General features: G+C 38.5%; 1 protein-coding gene across 2 annotated transcripts in view; it reads left to right on the top strand.

The window, feature by feature from the left end:
* Nucleotides 1-20,876, top strand: part of MYO1D (myosin ID) — a 381,175-nt gene that overhangs the window by 117,952 nt on the left and 242,347 nt on the right. For both annotated transcript variants that reach the window (XM_010372265.2, XM_030922987.1), the window contains exons 11-14: nucleotides 1,858-2,028; nucleotides 8,708-8,778; nucleotides 12,474-12,548; nucleotides 18,586-18,718. In XM_010372265.2, the coding sequence (XP_010370567.2) occupies nucleotides 1,858-2,028; nucleotides 8,708-8,778; nucleotides 12,474-12,548; nucleotides 18,586-18,718 (450 nt within the window). The remainder of the gene's footprint in view (nucleotides 1-1,857; nucleotides 2,029-8,707; nucleotides 8,779-12,473; nucleotides 12,549-18,585; nucleotides 18,719-20,876) is intronic.

Raw genomic sequence — 20,876 nt, 5'->3', positions numbered from 1 at the left:
TTTCTCCCTAATTAGAAATGTAATAAATGCCCATAATGAAAGTAAATATTTAAAATTACATTGCTTCACCTCAGTACCACGGAAATTTTGTGCCAGATAATTCTTTGTTGTAGAGGCTGTTCTATGCATTGTGGGATGTTTAGCAGCATCCCTGGCCTCTACCCACCAAATGCCAGTAGCACCTCTACCCCATTTTGACTAGAAATGTCTCCTGACATTGCCAGATGTCCCCTGGTGGGCAAAATTCCTCCTAATTGAGAAACTTTAATTTAGACAAATCAGAAAAGTATAGAAAACAAAGTAAAAACTACCCAGTTTACAGGTTTCAGTCCATAAGATACAGAAGAGAGCATGCAAGACTAGAAATGGAGCTAAAAGCCACATACAAATAGCTGGCATAAATCCTTGGATTTTAAAGCATGAAATGGGAACACATGAGTTACTTGAGTGGTCTATTATGAGTATGTAGACCTTACAGAAGGTAATGGAGACAACGATCAGTTTAGGTAACTCCTGCATAAGATGGGACATAGCAACACACAAGATTAAACTATGTGATCATAAGCTGCCCCTCGTTGCGACGTGCAGCTTGCCTGAGTTGGACCTTTGTGTGCCCTCTGTGTGTGGTGATAGGTGCATTGCAGGCTATCAGAATAAACAGGTGTGGCAGAGGATTGTAGGACAAACCTTGTATATATAGAGTTGCTGAAAAGCCAGAAGTTATGTATAACTTCATTCAGCTTGTGGAAGTAAAGGAAAAGCCTTTTCTTATCTTTTATAGATACTTATTTATTCAGAATTAAATTCTTTATATTATGCCTAGAAAAATGTCAAAATTCAATAGAATTTTGAATAAGCTTTTTAACTTTGGGGAAACTGAAAGAAATGCTCTTTTGGATTTTAGTCATTCAAGGTCATGTAACTAAAAATGCAAGTTCTTTTTTTTCCGTTTTAAGTGGAGTTTAACACTAAGAGATAAAGGGTTGTTAACAAACACAATAACAAATGGACATCTGATTGGTATGAGGCATTACTCTGTACACATAATATTGATATTTTTGTGTACCCTCAGTGCATAGCATTTACACATAGAGCCACTGCTGCATAGCACAAGAGTATCTGAAGAGGCTGAATCAGAGTAAGGCTGTTTAACAGACTGAAATTTGTTAGTATATATATTCTATATGAAAACAGAACTTTAGAAACTGGCAGGTAGAAGGCAACTCTGCCAAACACTTCAGTTAAAGCCCCCACTTTAGTGCACAGTTCCATCCCTTCCATCTGCATGCATGACACATTAACAGTATTTAAAGGTAAACGAGGCAGTTTGTGGCAACCACAGCCATCATTATGAATGTATTGCACAAAATGTCTAAAACTAAACATTTAACTTGTACCCTGCTTTTATAAAAATGCAAGTTTTGTGTAGTACCTTAACTTTATTATCAAGTAGTATATCAGATAATACTTGAAGGTTATTTGTTGGCCCTTTGTGGAAGGTGGACCTTATGATTAATGGCAGGCAGATTGGTATGAAGGAGTAGGGTTGGGTGTGGGATCTGGAGGCAGGATTAAAATGAGTTTGTGATGGGAGAAATGGTGTCTACCTTATTATCTTTGCCTTGGGCTATACTAATCTCAGACAATGTATTTCATGATAGAAAGTTAACAAAGAAATTGAAAAATAAACCTCTGTTAGAATGTGTACTCGTTTTAGTGTAAGACCTCTTTAATGTCACTCACACATTTGACACCAAAGTAGTTTTATCTAAACTCCTGATACAAATGGGGGTACCGGGATTTAACCTGGCCTGGTCACTGTTCTCTTCAGAATTGCCTCCTTGCTGTGTCCTACAGATTGACTACTTCAACAATCAGATCATTGTTGACCTCGTGGAGCAGCAGCACAAAGGGATCATTGCAATCCTTGATGACGCTTGCATGAATGTCGGCAAAGTCACTGATGAAATGTTTCTTGAAGCACTTAACAGTAAATTAGGCAAACATGGCCATTTTTCCAGCCGAAAGGTAATGTGTTTAATGATACCTTCTTCCGTTTATCTGTGAGATTCTCCTTATTGTTTGATGGAGTTAAATGACTTCGTGTGTTGGGTTAAAAGAATGTCCCCTTTAATAAGAAAGAATAGTCACAAACATCCATTAAATGATTTATTGCTGTGGATAAATTCTGCCTCTCTGGTTTATAGTATGAAGAAATTGATAAAATCATGTTAATCCAGGAGAGGGAGCTCCAGACCATACAATTTCGTAGAAATAGGAAAAATGAGCATGATTCTTTAGAAAGCATGATGTCATTTATAACCAATAGATGTAGAGGCCTTGCTCATGTGCTAGAGTTTTACTCCTGCATCTGATAATTCTGGCATGGAAAATAGCTTTTGTCCTTGACTTCATACTGTAATCCTCAGTAACAAAATGTGTTGTGTACTCTGCCGTACTTCTTCAGACCATATGACTTTCTTGAAAACAGAGAGATTCTAGTTGTAATTCTAGTTATTACAAAGAAACTTATTCATTAAATAAATGGGTATCCTTTTAACTCTCCATTTTTCACGGTCTAAAAATGTCATAAACAGATCACATATCTGTAGTAATTGGTGGCAATTATGATTATCAGACCTTTGTGCTGATATGGACATATCATTTGCATGGAGTATTCCATTTGCATAGTATTTGTTTAAGAAATTTGTGTTAGAAGAGGAAGACATCATCATCACCCCTGAAACTTCCCTGCACATAGTCTTGTCTAGTAACCATATGCTAAAGGGAAAACAGGCCCCTGCTCCTTCACATCCATAGAAAAAGGGGGCAAACATTTCTGCCTCTCCACAGTTCCATATAAATCTATGACACTGCCATTTTTTAGTGTGAATAAAGTCTATTTTCTAACTTCGTCTCCTATGAAATTATGTAATCAGAACAGGGAAATTCCACAGTTAACTAGCTAAAGCCCAAATCATCAAGAAATAGATTACTAGCTGATACTGATTTTAGGCCAGTTTTTTCTAAAATATTCTCCTTGGTCTGTTACTGAGAATTGATTGTAACCCTACTACAAGTTGGCTTTCAGATACTACAGTCTGCTCTTTCATAATAGGATTTTGGGTTAGGACTGCTTCAGTCATTCCCCATTTACACCATAAATACCTAATAAGTGTTTCTCATCTTCCAGGTGCAATCCTAGGTGCTAGGGACAGAGCACTGAGCCAAGTTAGAAGTCACCTAACATGGGCAAATGTCCTATCTTTGAGGGAAAGTTTATAAATGCCCTTTATAATCACAGTTCAGGTTTCGGAGACTCACTTAGCACTGTGCCTACCAGATGGTAGACATTCAATCAGTGTTTGTAAAGTTGAATTGAATTTTTCTCAATCATATCAAATAAATCTTTTTTTTTTTTTTTTTTTTTTTTTTTTTTTTGAGACGGAGTCTTGCTCTGTCGCCCGGTCTGGAGTGCAGTGGCCGGATCTCAGCTCACTGCAAGCTCCGCCTCCCGGGTTTACGCCATTCTCCTGCCTCAGCCTCCTGAGTACCTGGGACTACAGGCGCCCGCCACCTCGCCCGGCTAGTTTTTTGCATTTAGTAGAGACGGGGTTTCACCGTGTTAGCCAGGATGGTCTCGATCTCCTGACCTTGTGATCCGCCCGTCTCGGCCTCCCAAAGTGCTGGGATTACAGGCATATCAAATAAATCTTATTTAAATTTTCATTTGAATTAGCTATGAGTCTCACATGAGAAATCAAATCTACCTCATTTTGATACCTTCTACCTTGGCCATTTATATACCTGAATTAAATGTGTCAACCAAATATTTTGAAATATCCATTCCTTTTTTTTTTTCTTTTTCTTTTGAGATGGAGTCTCACTCTGTTGCCCAGGCTAGAGTGCATGGTGCAATCTGGGCTCATTTCAACCTCCGCCTCCCGAGTTCAAGCGATTCTCCTGCCTCAGCCTCCCAAGTAGCTGGGATTACAGGCACCCACCATCATGCCCAGCTAATTTTTGTGTTTTTGTAGAGATGGGATTTCACTGTGTTGGCCAGGCTGGTCTTGAACTCCTGACCTCAGGTCATCTGTCCCTCCGGTCTTTCCAAGTGCTGGGATTACAGGCATGAGCCACTACGCCCAGCCATGTCATTTGTAAGAGTAACTATATATACTACATCAGTATTTGCTACTGATTTGACATGAAATGCTAAATAGTAATTTATCTGTGGAGAGGGTTTTCTTTTTCTTTTTCTTTTTCAAATTTGTGGGAGCCCAGGTTTCCCAACTTTTAGACCAAGTAGCTCTTTCTTTTGGTATCCCTAAGACAAGTGCTGAGATAGTGATTACTTATTTGTTTATTTATTTATATTATTTTAGATCTGGGGGGTACATGTTCAGGTTTGTTACATGGCTATATTGCATAATGGTAAACTTTGGGCCTCTAGCATACTTATCACCCAAATAGTGAACATTGTACCCAATATGTAATTTTTCAACCCTCACCCCCCTGCTTTTGGAGTCCCCAGTGTCTTATTTCCATCTTTGTGTTCATGCATATGCATTGTTTAGCTATCACTTACAAGCGATAACGTACATTATTTCACCTAGTATAATGTCCTCCAGCTCCACCCCTGTTGCTGCAGAGGACATGATTTCATTCTTTTTTATGGCTGCATAGTATTCCATTATATATATGTATATCACATTTTCTTTCTATCCAATCAGTTGTTGATAGACACTTAGATTGATTCCATTACTTTGCTATTGTGAATAATGTTATGGTAAACATACGAGCACAAATGTCTTTTTGTTATGCCTAGTAGTGGAATTGCTAGGTCAAATGATAGTTCTATTTTTAGAACTACCGTTTAAAAGAAATGTTTACATTTCTTTGAGAAATCTTCATACTGTTTCCCATAGAAGTTGTATTAATTTATATTCCCACCAACAGTGTATAAGCATTTCCTTTTCTCCACATCCATGCCATCTATTTTTGACACTTTTGGTAATAGCCATTCTGACTGGTATAAGACGATATCTCATTGTGGTTTTAATTTGTATTTCTCTGATGATTAGTGATGTTGAACATTTTTTCAAACGTTTGTTGGCTGTTTGTATTTCTTCTTTTGAAAAATACCTGTTCATGTTCTTTGCCTACTTTTTAATGGGGTTATGTAATTTTTTTTGTTATTTAGTTATTTGAGTTCCTTGTAGATTCTGAATATTAGTCCTTTGTTGGAGGCATAATTTATAAATATTTTCTCTGATTATGTAGGGTGTTTGTTTACTCTGTTATTTCTTTTGCTGTACAGAACCTTTTTAGTTTAATTAAGTCACATTTGTTTTTGAGGTCTTGGTCATAAATTCTTTGCCTAGGCCAATGTCCAGAAGAGTCTTTCCTAGGTTTTCTTCTAGGACTTTTATAGCTTCAGGTTTTACATTTAAGTCTTTAATGCATCTTAAGCTGGTTTTTGTGTATGGTGAGAGACAGGGGTCCAATTTCATTCTTCTGTATATGGCTATTTTTCCCAGTACCACTTAGTGAATAGCATATCCTTTCTCCATCGTTTATTTTTGTCAACTTTGTCAAAGATCAGTTGATTGTAGATATACAGCTTTATTTCTGGGCTCTCTGTCGTGTCCCATTGATCTATATGTTTATTTTTGTACCAGAACCATGCTGTCTTATAATAACCTTGTAGTATAATTTTGAAGTCAGGGTAATATGATGCCTCTGGTTTTGTTTGTTTTGCTTAGAATTGCTTTGGCTGTTTGGGCTGTTTTTTGGTTCTATATGAACTTTAGGATTGTTTTTCTAATTCTGTGAAAAATGACATTGGTAATTTGATAAAAACGGCATTGAATTTGTAGATTGCTTTGGTCAGTATGAGCATTTTAATGACATTGATTCTTCCAATCCTTGAGCATTGTATGTTTTTCCATTTTTTTGTGCCATCTATGACTTCTTTCATCAGTGTTTTGTAGTTCTCCTTGTAGAGATCTTTCACTTCCCTGTTTAAATATATTCCTAGGGTTTTCTTTTGTGTGAGTGTTTGTGGATATTGTAAATGGGATTGAATTCTTGATTGGGTTCTCAGCTTCAATGTTATTGGTCGTGTATAGAAATGCTTATTTATTTTTGTACATTGATTTTATGTCCTGGAACTTTACTGAAGTTGCTTATCAAGTCTAGGAGTCTTTTGGAAGAGTCTTTAGGGTTTTCTAGGTATTAGATCATGTTATCAGTGAACGGGAATTATTTGACTTCTGTTTTCCAGTTTGAATACCTTTTATTTCTTTGAGATAGAGATTTTTAAAATTTATTCTTCTTTGGGATTTTTACCTAATGAAGAAAAGAAACGATCAAGCTATCAAAATATTTTAATCACTGTGAACCGTTTCTTACATATGCTATTCTGTGTGTTGAGCTGGATATCATCATTTGCTACTGGTTACTGATTAGCTAGACTTATTGGCATGTTAAATTAGAGGTTTCTGTCTTGTAAAAGTTACTTCATTTAGGGACTACATTGTTTCCTCCGCATTAAAGTTGCCATGGAGAGACAGGCAGATGATCCAATAAAGCATAAAATTATTATTTAAATTATTAATATAAAAAATTAAATGATAGATACATAACTTTGCTGTTACCAAAAAAGTAAAGAAAAATCTAAAACCTCCTATGTTCAGATCGGTTGGGACTTTGCAGTATCCAAATGTAAGAATGTTCCATTAGTGTAGACATCTCTTGGGTCCTTTTCCTTAAGGAGTTTTGTAAATAAAATGGTTTGTAAAAGCGGTTAATAAGAGCGAGAGCAGGAAAGGGGAATTAAATATTTTGGAGACCTCTCTGTTTGGTAGATGCTTTGTTCTCCATATTCATTTAATCCTCAGGACAACTCTCTGAGATAAGTAATTATTAAAGAAATCAGAGTGAGTAGATAGTAGAGCCAAGATTTGAACCTTGGAGGTCTGACTCTAATTTCCTATAATTATTCACTTGTCAAATTAATAGAAAACACCTTGAGATTATTTGTTACCTAACATTAGAACCTAAGTGGGTTTTGTGTATTTCCCCAGGAAAACTTTTTTTTTTTTTTTAGATGGAATCTTGCTCTGTCGCACAGGCTGGAGCGCAGTGGCACGATCTCGGCTCACTGCAAGCTCCACCTCCCAGGTTCACGCTATTCTCCCGCCTCAGCCTCCTGAGTAGCTGGGACTACAGGCACCTGCCACCGTGCCCAGCTAATTTTTTGTATTTTTTAAATAGAGACGGCGTTTCACCGTGTTAGCCAGAATGGTCTTGGATTCCTGACCTCGTGATCTGCCTGCCTCGGCCTCCCAAACTGCTGGGATTAAAGGCATGAGCCACCACACCCGGCCTTCCCAGGAAAACTTTTGTGGACTCTCTTAGGTGTCTGTTTAAAAAACTGTAAGATTCCAAGTGATTCTTCACAGGGCAGACAAAGAAGTCTAGGTCCTACTATAACAAGGAACATTGTAGAAAGTCATAGAGACCTCCACAGCCATATAAAAACTGCCTTCCCATAAACTATTCCTCTTCAGTGAGAAAGAGCTGCAGAAGCTTTATCTTCTGTGAAGCAATAGTCCTGAACTGGAGTCTCAGCTTAGCAGACAGATAAGCCAGGCCTCCGTGTACATAAGAGAGCGCAGATGTTACATTCGATTCCAGGAGTCCTCCCCAGGGGTACCACTTACTAGCTATGTGATCTTGTGCCAATTATTTAACCTCTTTGAGCCTCAGTTTCCATGTGTGTTATAGAGAGATCGTTATACCTTAGATGTCAACAGTGAGGACCGAATAAGATGTATGTGCCTAACAACTAGTAAGCCTTCAGTATGGTCCTCCTTAAGTGGACCTTAGAGGAGAAAGAAACTCTGTCAGTTAGGGTAGGCTGAACTGCATGAAGAGAGTAGCTAAATTTTGTTTGGTTTGGTTTCATTTTTGAGACAGGATCTCGCGGTATTGCCCAGAATGGAGTGCAGTGGCCCAATCTTGGCTCACTGCAGTCTCTGCCTTCCACTCTCAGGGGATTCTCCCATCTCAGTCTCCCGAGTAGCTGGGACTACAGATGCATGCCACCACACCTGACTAACTTTTGTAATTTTTAGTAGAGATGGGGTTTTACCATGTTGCCCAGGCTGGTCTTGAACTACTGGGCTCAAGCGATCCACCTGCTTCAGCCTCCCAAAGTGCTGGGATTATAGGCCTGAGCCACCGTGCCTGCCCTATGGCCAAGATTAAAGTTCATAACATAGTAGAAGTCTGTGTCTCTCTCAGGGACCCAAACTTCCTCTGTCTTCTGACTATTCCATGCCCTAGAGACTACCCTCTGTGTCCAACTAGTGGGAGGAGAGAAGAAAGCACAGAAGGGGGGTCATTCACTTTTCACCAGTTTTAGGCCTAGAACAGCCACACTTTACTTCCATTGTCCAGAACTTGGTTACTTGGCCATATCCATCTGTAAGAGTGGACAGGAAATGTAGTCTAGCTGTGTGGATTTCTAGTGAAAGTTTAGTCTTTACTATATAATACATAAGCCATATTTTTAAATCAAGCCCCACACAATGTGATGTCATAATTTGTGATATTATCATCATTTCATATTAAGTTGGACTATATTTTTAGGAAAGCAAAAATGTCTGTTTTCAAAATAATATCCTTCTTGATTTCTTAGCTCTGTGCCTCAGACAAAATTCTGGAGTTTGATCGAGATTTTCGAATTCGACATTATGCAGGAGATGTGGTGTGAGTATCTTACATTGGTACCTACCATGATTTGCATGCCGCCTCACTTTAGAAAATATAACCAGGAAAAATGTATATTGGTTTTATATTCATTTGCATGTTTTGGTCATTTGATATATCAGTGTATTTTAATTTGTTCAACTGAAAAAATGGCATAGCTTCATTCATTCCTTGCTTTTCAATCGTTTATTGAACACACACTATGTGCCCATGTGCAGTGCCTGGCATAGTTAGGATTCAGTAAAAATCAGCTGGTGGGTCAATAAATCATGGAAGTATTTTAAGAACTGAGATAGAAAGATGGATAAGATGGTCCTTGCCCTAAAGAAACCAACAGTGTAGTGAAGAATATAGGCAATTACATCCATCAAAGGTCACTATAATGAAGACTGGAAACAGTTAAACTAGAGAAGCACAAGGCATTATAGGAGCAGTGAGGAGGAATAATTAGCCCACTGAGAGGGGCATAGAGAGGTCTTGCTGGAGGAAGTGGCATCCAAATTGAGTCCTAAAAGTAAAAGAGGGTTAGTCAGGGGAATGAATTAGGAACAGGGGAGAGAAAAGAGAAAGCTTTCCAAGTAGAAGAAACAGTAGGCATAAAAAGGCCCCTGGGTGAGAATTACTCCTCTATATGAAGTTCTATGAATAGTTGGGTAACTGCATAAGCAAAAACCATTTTTGCTACATTATTTTCCAAATATTATTTGAAAAAGTAAAATTCTTACTAGTCATATTTTTATTAACAATACAATAAAGTAGAAATTGATCAGAAAGTATAACTAAAAATTATAACTACCTTAGTACATTAGGTTCCAAGGGCTGCTGTAACAAATTCACCACAGTTGGTGGCTTAAATCAACAGAAACTTATTCTTTCACAGTTCTGAAGTTTAAAAGTTCAAAATCAAGATGTCAGCAGGGCCACAATCCCTCTGGGGGTTCCTTTAGAGAGGAATCTGTTCCTTTTTTTCCAGCTTCTAGTAGCACTGGACATTCCTTGGCTTGTGGCTGCATCACTCCAGTCACATTGCCCTCCTCTTTGTGTGTCTGTTAACTGTCCCTCTGTCTCTATCTCTTTTTTTTTCTCTTTTTCTTTTTTTTTTTTTTTTGAGATGGAGTCTCACTCTGTCACCCAGGCTGGAATGCAGTGGCGCAATCTCAACTCACTGCAACCTCCACCTCCCAGGCCCAAGCAATTCTCGTATCTCAGCCTCCTGAGTAGCTGGGATTACAGGTGCATACCACCATGCCTGGCTAATTTTTGTATGTTTAGTAGAGATGGGGTTTCACCATGTTGGCCAGGCTGGTTTTGAACTCCTGATCTCAATAGATCTGCCCGCCTCGGCCTCCCAAAGTGCTAGGATTACAGGCATGAGCCACCGCGCCTAGCCGCTCTGCCTCTATCTTAAAGTGACATTTCATATGGCATGTAGGACCCATCTGAATAATATAGGATGAGCTTCTCCTCAAGATCATTAATCACATATTTTATGATATAAGGTAACATTCCCAGGTTCCAGGGAATTTGATGTGAAACTTTTGTTGGGGCTGCATTTCTTAGCCTACTATATTTGTTATGCCTTTGCTGTCCACTGAACACTGCTCCTCATCTTATTGTTTAAAGAACTCTTTTTCTTAGTTTTTGCATTAGGAATTCTTTACATGTAATCCATTGCAGGAAGAGATTAAACAAAAAAAGGTAAATCATCTTCTCTATAAATGCCGAAAAGATGTTTAATTTTTAAAAAATTAAAAAGAAATTTTAATAGCTGTTCCTGATTTAAATTAAAATTCTAGGACCATAAAATGATATGGCTCAAAATTATCACGCCATCTGTCAAGCTAACCATTAGTGATGGAATGGCACCATTTTCCACTTTTTCTGGTCATGTTCCCAGGTTCCGTAATACTGAAGAGGGAAGATCCAGTACCATACAAATATCTCCACTAAAAATCCAAGCCTCACTTACAGGGTACTTTCATACAATGCAGAATGGCATAAATGCAGAGCTGGATAGAGGCCTTAGAGATGACCTAGACCAGCCACTTCGTTTTACAGATGAAGAAACTTATGCAGAATGAGTACAGTTCTTACTCAATGTCACTTAGCAAATTTACAGAAGAACTGAGATAATAACTAGCTTTCTAGACTCCTAGTCTAGAACTTCAACTAACCCTTTTGAGGGATATTCAGTGCCTCAGACTTCCTCTTCACTTCTTAAACTCTTCAATCCTTTTCTAGATTTTTACTGAGTATCTTCTGTGTGCTCAATACTTCATAAAGTATGGTCCCTGCCCACAAAGAGCTTGCCATGTAAGATGCATACATACACATATGTACGTTTATATGTGTTATTATTTATACACATGTAAACACACATATATACACATACACATTTATATACATGTATACAATAACAGTGGTCTAAAATAATTGCCATATGAGTAATAGCAATTACTCACTTGGAATTTAGAGTAAGGAAATACTTCCAGGTTTGTGTAATAAACCCAGGAGGGCTGATGCTGGTCTTTGAATGCTAGGAATTATTTTTATAAGAAGAAGTGGGAAAGGTGCTACAGAATATTCAGGAAATAGCAACTAGGTCCATCTGATTGAAGTGTATCCTTTTTTGTATAGCACAGAGAAGTAGAACTATCTGGAAGAGTAGCTTGAGATCACATCACAAAGGTTCAGTCAAAAGTGACTTGAAAGTATTAAGAAGACCTAGGTCGGGGCAGGCAAGGAAATAATTTTGGATATGGTAACCTTAAAGTACCCATGGGCAGCACAGGCTGAAGGAACTTTCTTGCAGGATTAAATATGTAAGGCAAGGAATCCAGGTTAGAGATCTGGGAATTGCCTATACTGATCTGATTGTCAAGGGAGAAAACAGGCACGAGAGCAGAACTGTAAGGTGTAGCTGTATCTAAAGTTCCTATTTGTTTAATCTCTTAGCCTCTGTCTTAATCACCCAGAGTCCTCAATTACTTTTAGAACCCCAAAACTGAATTCACTCCTTCTAGAGTTCATGCCAGTCACTGGAGTAGTATAGTTCTATTCCCACTCTTCTCACCAACTGCAGTCTTAGCTGGACTTTCAAGACCTTACTCATCTCCCTTCCTCCAAATCATCTATACTGGCCTCCTCATTCTCTCTCCAGAATGCCATGCATGTGCCTGCCTTCATCACTCTATTTGATCTGTTTCCCTGTGTGATCTGCCTGCCTTTTTCTCCTCTGCTTATCCAGTTCTTACCATCCTTTGCAGTTCTTCTTGGATTCTTTTATCCTACCCTGAACATTGAGTGAACCTTAGGCAAGTCACTTGATCTCCCTACGGATGAGACTGTTAGTTCCTGTATGTTGCTGTTTTGCTTTTATCTTAGTAATGCTGGATGATAAATACAGCTGTCTTTTAAAAAGTCATCTTCTTGAGGTAAGCAATAAACCAGTAGGAAATTATCATCTTAATCATAATAATAGTACTGATGCTTGCTCTCCTTTTGCAGAATAGAAACAAAGTCCCTTCTATTTAGTAGGTAAATTCGGTATCCTTTAATACAGACAAGGTGAACAACATCAGCTTTTAGATGATTGCATAATTAACGGTGGAAAGGCTTGTCGCCTCCTAGAAAAGCTTAAATGTGGCTCTTGCTTGGTAAATAATACATGTTTTCTGTGATTTCTCTCCTGTTAGCTATTCTGTCATTGGTTTTATTGACAAAAATAAAGATACTTTATTTCAAGATTTCAAGCGCCTTATGTATAACAGGTAAGATTTAAATTTTATTAACTCGATTAAGCTCATTGACATATGTAATATATGCACATGGTTATATTTATATGCAGTTTTAAGAGTTTCTGGCACATTTTCTTGTTCTGCTTTATCAGACTTAATAAATAGCATATAACTAACTTTATGATAAAATCTATAAATTTTGGTCAGGGCCCTGCTAATAATATGATTTGATTTCCCTTGGGTTGCCTCAGTTTCTGTGCTCACGGCTGCCAGCCTTCCAGCATCCCCTACCAGTATACTCAGCAGTCCTCAGGCCAGGCCAGTGTGATGAAGAAATGTCAGGTGACATCTGGCCCAGCTAGAAGTTTTGCATACTCAGATTCCCATTGTAGTGTCTTCACCCCCAAATAAGAGACCACTCTGGTATCAGAGTGGCATCTAGTGTCAGTGAGCACTGATGGTGACTAAGCCGACAGAATCTTCTCACAAACCAACAAAATGTGGAAAAGTTATGGCAAAATAAAACTAAGCATATGATAAGTTTAAATCCAGTATGGATACTTTAAAAAGAAGGTCCATGAAGAAGAAAGAGGATTCCTGGCCATCTTCTTACAGGTTAAAGAACTGTATTCACTGATTTATTAAGTCTACTTAGTCAGTTGCTCAGTAGATTATCAAAAATATATTGAGTACCTTTGAGGCACACATTCTTCTATATTCTGGGATACAGCTGTGAAAAAATATAGGCAAAGTCCCTGGCCTCATGGAGATTATAGTCTAGTGAAGGTGACAGTTAGTGAACAAGGAAACAACTTTCAGTTTGTGCCAAGTGCTGTGCAGAAAAATAAAGTAGGTAAGAGATTGAAGGGTACAGACGAGGAGGGGCTGGGAAGGAATTATAGATAGGGTAGTCAGAAAAGGCCTCTTATAGAGGTGACATTTCAGCAGAGACCTGAATTAAGTGGAGGGAGCCATGCAGATATCTGGAGGAAGAGCATTCCAGACAGAGAGAATAGCTAGTACCAAGGCCCCAAGGTGGGAATGAGCTTGATTTGTGGGGAAAACAAAGTGAGGGATGGGGAGAGTGACTTTAGAAAGGTAGGTTGATCCTGGATCATAGAGCCTGAGTCCGGGTAAGAAGAAAGTATTAAGGGAAGCGTTGGAATTTATGACGTGATGTGACGTGATGTGATTTATGTTTTAAAGATATCAGTGCTGCTACTACTATGTAAAATGCACATAGTAAGGGACAAGCATGGAAATAGTAAAGCAGGCGAGTTTAATAATGCAGGCTGCGGCCGTGTGCAGTGGCTCATGCCTGTAATCCCAGCACTTTGGGAGGCCGAGGCAGGCAGATCACGAGATCAGGAGATTGAAACCATCCTGGCTCACACAGTGAAACCCCGTCTCTACTAAAAATACAAAAAAAATTAGCTGGGTGTGGCAGCGAGTGCCTGTAGTCCCAGCTATTCGGGAGGCCGAGGCAGGAGGATGGCGTGAACCCGAAAGGCAGAGCTTGCAGTGAGCCAAGATTGCGCCACTGCACTTCAGCCTGGGCGACAGAGCAAGACTCTGTCTCAAAAATAAAATAAAATAAAATAGTAATAATAAGGCAGGCTGAGGCCTGGGTGGTGGTGACAGAGATGATGAAAAGGGGTCAGATTGGATGATATTTTGAAAGTAAAGTCTACAAGATTTGCTGGTAGAGACGATGTGTAGTGTGAGAGGAAGACAGAAATCAGAGGTGATACCTGAGCCTGATAGGAGAAGACAAGAGGAAACGCTAATTGGTTCAGGGAAATTAAGAGTTTTGTTTTGGATGCGTTATGTCTGAAGTGCATTTTGGATACCGAATTAAAAGTGCCAAATCAGCAATTGCAAATATGCATGTGGCTCTCAGGGGAAAGGTGGGGCTAGAGATATAAATTCACAGTCGTCAGTGTATTCATTGTGTTTAAAGCCCTAGACTAGATGAGAGTATGTAGGGAGTGAGCGTGGATTTCAAAAAGAGAAGAGGTTAAAAAGACTAATTCCTGAGACACTGTAACATGTAGAGTCAAACAAGGAAAGAGGAACTAGCAAAGGAAACAGAGCATGCCAGTGGGGAAGGAAGTAAACTGGGAATCTGGTGTCACAGAGGCCAAGCCAAGAAAAAGTGTTTAAAGAAGAAAAAAATTGATACACTACATCAAATCTTGTCAAAAGCAGGAGTGATGAGAGGACCAAGACTGACCATTGGATTTGCTAACGCCAGGGTCAGTGGGACTCTTGACAACACTGGTTTCCATGTAGCATTGAAGACAAATATCTCATTGATGTGAGCTCAAGGGAATACAGGAAATGAGGATATAGAGACATTGTGTTTAAACAGTTCTTTCAAGAATTGTCATCAAATGGTTCAGCTGTGTGGATGTTGAAGCCACCAAGATTAATGATAGCACTATCATTAGTAGAAAGTTACAGAGACATAGGAATGTGAGAGAGGATCCTTGGAAGAACTGGGCATGGAGAAAAAGGACTTTCAGAAGGGAATTTCAATGCTTAATTTATCAGGTAAGGCACATTCATTTTGAGGGACAAATGACAGAGTCTAGCATTTCTCTGTGCAGAAAATGCTAAAAGCTCAACTTGGAAAAAACAGCCTTATTTGGCCAGTGGTACCATCAGGGTGTGTTGCCAGTCTGTGTACCAAGAGGCTGCACGAGGTGGTGTTTGTTAACTTTGTGAATGTACCATGGCCCAGAAGTTCAGCTACTGAGAACAGCTTCACCTTTTGGTGGTGAACTAATACAGCCCAGGCTCTCTGGGCCAGGTAGAAACAAAACAGCATGTGGATTTATTTGTAGTGGAAAATCTAACAGTGACATGGAATGGAATCCAGTTGTCCCGAAGTATCCATGGAGAATTAATTCCATCCCGTACCCTCCTCCACCAAAGATGCCAAAATCCATACATGTTCGAGTCCCTTATGTAAAATGGTGTAGTATTTACATATAACCTACCCACATCCTCCCAGATACTTTAAATCATGTCCAGATTACTTATAAAACCTAATAAAATGTAAGTGCTGTGTAAATAGTTGTTATATTGCTTAGAGAATAATGACCCCCAAAAAAGTCTGTACATGTTTAGTACAGGCACAACCATCTTTTAAAAAAATATTTTCTATCCATGGTATGTTGAATGTGGAAGCCGTGGATATGGAGGACCAACTGTAATTGTGTTCATGTAACAGGCTGATTTTCCCTATTGGAAAACCTGCTTGGGAAATCAAATAGCAGTGAGAACTCTGATTCATTATTACCCATGGAATCCAGAATGCTTAGTTGCCTGGTAAGCACAGAGTCAGAACAAAGGAACTTGGATAAACCCAACAAGTAAAGGCATCAGGCTAAGATGAATCCATTTCACAGTAGGAATAGTTTTGCCAAAGGGGTGAAAGATTGAAAGTCTGTTAAATGCAGCATATTGCATATATTCCATAATAGGAAAGACCTTGCCCGTGAGATGGGAAGTCTTGACTTTATTTATTTATTTATTTATTTATTGGATAAAATCCTCCTCCTAGATGGTATTAGAATGAGCCACCTTCACCTCTGGACACTATTTGATGCTTCCATGGCTAACAGCCTTCCAAAATTTGAATCCATTTTTTCTTTGTATATGTTAATATAATGATTTTTCTTTTTCTTTTTTCTTTTTTAGAAGTGTTATCCCAGTCGCCCAGCCTGGAGCACAGTGGTGTGATCATAGCTCACTGTAACACTGAACTCCTGGGCTCAAGTGATTCTCCCAACTCTGCCTCTGGGGGTACAGGCATGCACCACTACACCCAGCAATATAATTATTTTTAAGCAGTGTTCCTTGGATTCTAGTTCTGTAGACCTTGATAGTATACACACATGTATGCATGCATGTATGTGTGTGTGTGTCTGTGTAAATGGAGGGAGGAAGGGAGCAAGCATTTTGCATTCCAGGTGCACAAACTTTTACTCTTTACTGCTCTTGTTAGCCAGATGAGATCTGCCTTACCTTTTATACATACTGGGTCTCTGGAGGAGCTTCCCTTTTAAGATAAGGGTTCTGGGTATTTAAAATATTTTGAAAACTGTTTTGTTAATATTACATTCAGTCTGGGCACGGTGGCTGACACCTATAATCCCAGCACTTTGGGAGGCTGAGGTGGGAGAATCGTTTGAGATTAGCCTGGACAACATAGGGAGACCCCATTTCTACAAAAAATTAAAAAGTTAGCCAGGCATGGTGGCACGTACCTGTAGTCCCAGCTACTCGGGAGGCTGAAGTGGGAGGATCGCTTGAGCCCGGAAGGTCAAGGCTGCAGTGAGCTATCATCTCACCACTGCTCTCCAGTCTGGGTGACAGTGAGACGCTGTCTCAGAAAAACAAAAATATTACAGTCATGACTTGGCCTGAAAGTTCTTTCTCTTTAAAATGACTCCCTATAACTGTTTGGATTCATTTTGTATCAATTCTGCTATTTAACATATTATCTTATTTCCTTCATTTCCAACCTTTACAGTGTAGTGCAGGAATAGTCTCCAAATATGGCCAACAGTGAGTAAGGTAGACAAAGAATTTGGAGTAGAAACTGCATAGACCAAATGCCAGCGACTAAAAGACACAGTCTTTTGACATGTGTCAGACTTTTCAAAGTACACAAAGTACAGTTTTCTACTTTCTGAAAATTCTATTCAGTAAGTGTTAGAATGGCATTCAGGAACCATGTGCACTGTAAGTTAAGAATGTTGCCTTAAATTATGTCTGTGCTAAAGATAAGAATGAAAAGGTTAAGGAAAAACAATATACATCTATGTAGTCATTTTGATATAAGTGTACAAATGGAAAATTATGGAATAGGACTAGAAAGTAATGAAAGTGGGTTCATAAACCACAGGTTATTGCAGCATTTTGTAGCCACTTTGACAGTAGTTGGCACTGCTTGCTGATGATGGTGAGGGCTGGGAGTGTTGCTCTGTCTGTATTCACAGACCCAGTCAATCCACACATCACCATTTATCTTCTTCGCTTTGCGCTCATCTGCTCTTTCATCTTGCAGCTATTATTTTGAGCACCTACATACAGAAACATTCTGGGTGCTATGGAGATCCAATTCAATTTTTAAAATTTTATATGAGGGAAAGAAAGTGGATAAAATGTTAGCAGTAGTAAGAACAATTAGCAGTGAATGCTAATGTTAATTATTTTCTCTTCTCAGCCCCCAATTTTCTAAGGAAAGTTTTTTTCTGATAAAAGTTTCTAGGAAGCAAGCAACATTTTCAGTTCCAATTAGTTTAACATCAAAAGCACCCAAAATGAAACCAGAAAAAAATGACAGTTGAGATCACTACACGTTTTTAAAAATACCTCCACAGAGCAGAATGATGAATATATAATTTTAACCTGAAAATTGGCCTGAAACGCATTTTTAGAATTGGACTGCAACAGTCCTAATGTCACATCAATAAAATATTATAACTGCCAGTGCTACCTACAAATTTGTTCACAATTTGAACTGCAGTAAACGGATTTACTAGGGACAATATAAAAATGGTTATTTTATATTCCTACCTGTGTTTTTAAGAGCGGGTATTCTGTAGTGTTAACTGTTCTATTAATATATAAATACTTGCTTTAATTCAAAGATGTTGCCACTTTTATGTTTTCTGCTGTGACACTGAGGATCATTTTTCTACTAGTGGTTTGTCCTCATTTTCTAACCATCACATAAATGAATTTGTTTTCTATATGTAAGAGCCATATTGACCATTTGAGGGTCCTAGGTAGGTAGAATAAAGATGTCACTTTAAAGAAGTTTGAATAATTTTTTAAATACGCTGTAGTTTGGAAAAAATCTCAATTTGCATTGCAGTATCAGTCATTATACTTGCAGCATAATTTTCTGGATGGAATCATCTTTCCAATTAGGCCTTGTGAGTTCAGTCTGTAGTCCAATTATAATTCTCAGGATACATTTCAGCAGAATTGCTTATCAGTTTTTATCCAGCTTATTTGAATGTGACATTTGAATTGTTTTTTCTCTGCTTCTCAGTTCAAATCCTGTGCTCAAGAATATGTGGCCTGAAGGCAAACTGAGCATTACAGAGGTGACCAAGCGACCTCTGACTGCTGCTACCTTGTTTAAGAATTCTATGATTGCTCTAGTAGACAACCTTGCATCAAAGGTAATTATTTTCTTTTCTAAATATCCATTTTAACTCATAGATTTCCTCTTGATGCATTATAAAGAATGTATATATGATTTGCTTTTTAGGTAGTCACATGTAGATTGAAGAATATGTATAAAGTGAATGTTATAATAGAATTTTTATTCTTGCATTTTTAAAAATCTCACCTCAGTGGAACAATTGTTTGTGTCCTAGATTAGTATGTATCTTAAATTTGAGCTTTTTATTCTACTGTCATGGTCAAGGGAAAAATCTTGAATTTAAAAAATATATAAGGCATAGCATGCCCAGCAAAAGGAACTTTCTTCCTGTGCTGAAAACAGGACCTGGCCAAAATAAATAAGTGAAATCTTGAATTAAGTTGTAAAATGCACTATTTATATATTGTGTTTGAGTACAAAGTGGCCAGAGAGTTTTAAGAGGAAATTTAGTATGCAAGTATTGTCCTTAGGCTATTTTAAATAATTGAAATATAAAGATGTATTGGCCCGGGTGTTGTGGCTCATGCCTGTAATCCCAGCACTTTGGGAGGCCAAGGCGGGAGGATCACTTGAGACCAGCCTATGCAATATAGTGAGACCTCCTTTCTACAAAAGGTTAAAAAATTAGCTGGGCATGGTGGCATGCACCTGCAGTCCCAGCTACTCAGGAGGCCGAGGCAGGAGGATCACTTGAGACCAGCCTGGGCAATATAATGAGACCTCCTCTACAAAAAGTTACAGAATTAGCCAGGCGTGGTGGCACATGCCTGTGTTCCCAGCTATGCTGGAGGCTAAGGTGGGAGGATTGCTTGAGCCTGGGAGGCAGAGGTTGCAGTGAGCCAAGATCGCACCACTACACTCCAGTCTGAGTGACAGAGCAGGACCTTGTCTCAAAAAAAAAAAAAAAAAAAGATGTATTATCGACAATTATTTGTGGTTTTTATTGTTCCTTTGAGGACTAATACTATTTGATAACTTTTGTCTGTTTTGTTTTGTCCTTAAAGAACATATTTCTACCCTTAACTGCTGCTGTTGACAAGTTTGATAAATTAGGCAGCATTCTGAGCCATGTTATTTTTGGTTTCTTCATTTTTATCTTTCTCTTCTGGTGGTTCTCCTATGTAGTTTCTTCTTTATCTTTTTTTTTTTTTTAAATCAACTTCCTCTCTAAGAATTTAAATCTATACTGTTTCTGGTTACTTCACTATGGATAAATTAGGCAAATGCCACAGGAACACATCTGTTCAGTAGCTTTCTATTTCCTTTTGTCAGGATTCTTTGGCCTGAAGTGACCGCATATAAGCACAATTTGTTGGCTTATATAATCAAACCTCCAGAAGGGCAGGGGTAAGGACACTGGCACTGAGGGCTACAATGCCATTAGGACTCTTCACTCTTGTGTCTCAGCTTTTCTTTGCATGTCAGCTGCAGCCTGCTTCATCCAGCAAGAAGAAAAGTGAACCTGGAAGGAAGGCATAGGACACAAGAAACAGTTGAACACTGAATTTCATGAAATATTTTTAAATATTCAGTTTACTACAGTTAGTCAATTAACTAGAAAAAGAATTGTTTTGTTTTCTAAACTTGGTAGTTAATGTGCCTTGTAAAGAAATAAAATTCTAGAACCTTCTATAATTTCTGTATCAGGAATTGCATTCAACTTCTAATAAAACAGATCCCTGAATTAGTAGCTTAAATAAAAGAGACATTTATTACTCTCTCCTATAAATGAAGTACAGAAGAAGGCATCCCAGGATGGGTATGGCAGATCCAAAGTTTAATTAGAGACCCAAGTTCTTTCTGTCCTTCTGCTCTACCATCCTAGTGCTTGGCATCCATCCTCCTGGTCCATGATGGCAGCTGGAACTTCCTCCTTTTTAAAGAGACTTCCTGGAAGTTTGACACAACACTTTAGCTACATCCCATTTGCTACATAGAGTTGTAAGGGAAGCTGGGAAGGGCATTTACATTCTGGTCAGCAGTGCACTCAGCTAGCAGTAAGAATTCTGTTTTAAAGTAAGAAAAAGATACTGGACATAAGGTGGGGAACTAGCCTAGCAATCTCTGCTACAGCTTCCCAATCCATGTGTGTGTGGAGGTCAGGGGAGAAGGAAGGCAGCAGAGATAAGCAGAAGAATATAGACAACTTATCAGTACAATAGAAGGCACAAAGG

The sequence above is a fragment of the Rhinopithecus roxellana genome, chromosome 19 (assembly GCF_007565055.1).
Source record: "Rhinopithecus roxellana isolate Shanxi Qingling chromosome 19, ASM756505v1, whole genome shotgun sequence".
NCBI lineage: Eukaryota > Metazoa > Chordata > Mammalia > Primates > Cercopithecidae > Rhinopithecus > Rhinopithecus roxellana.
This window is presented reverse-complemented; position numbering and strand designations above follow the sequence as displayed.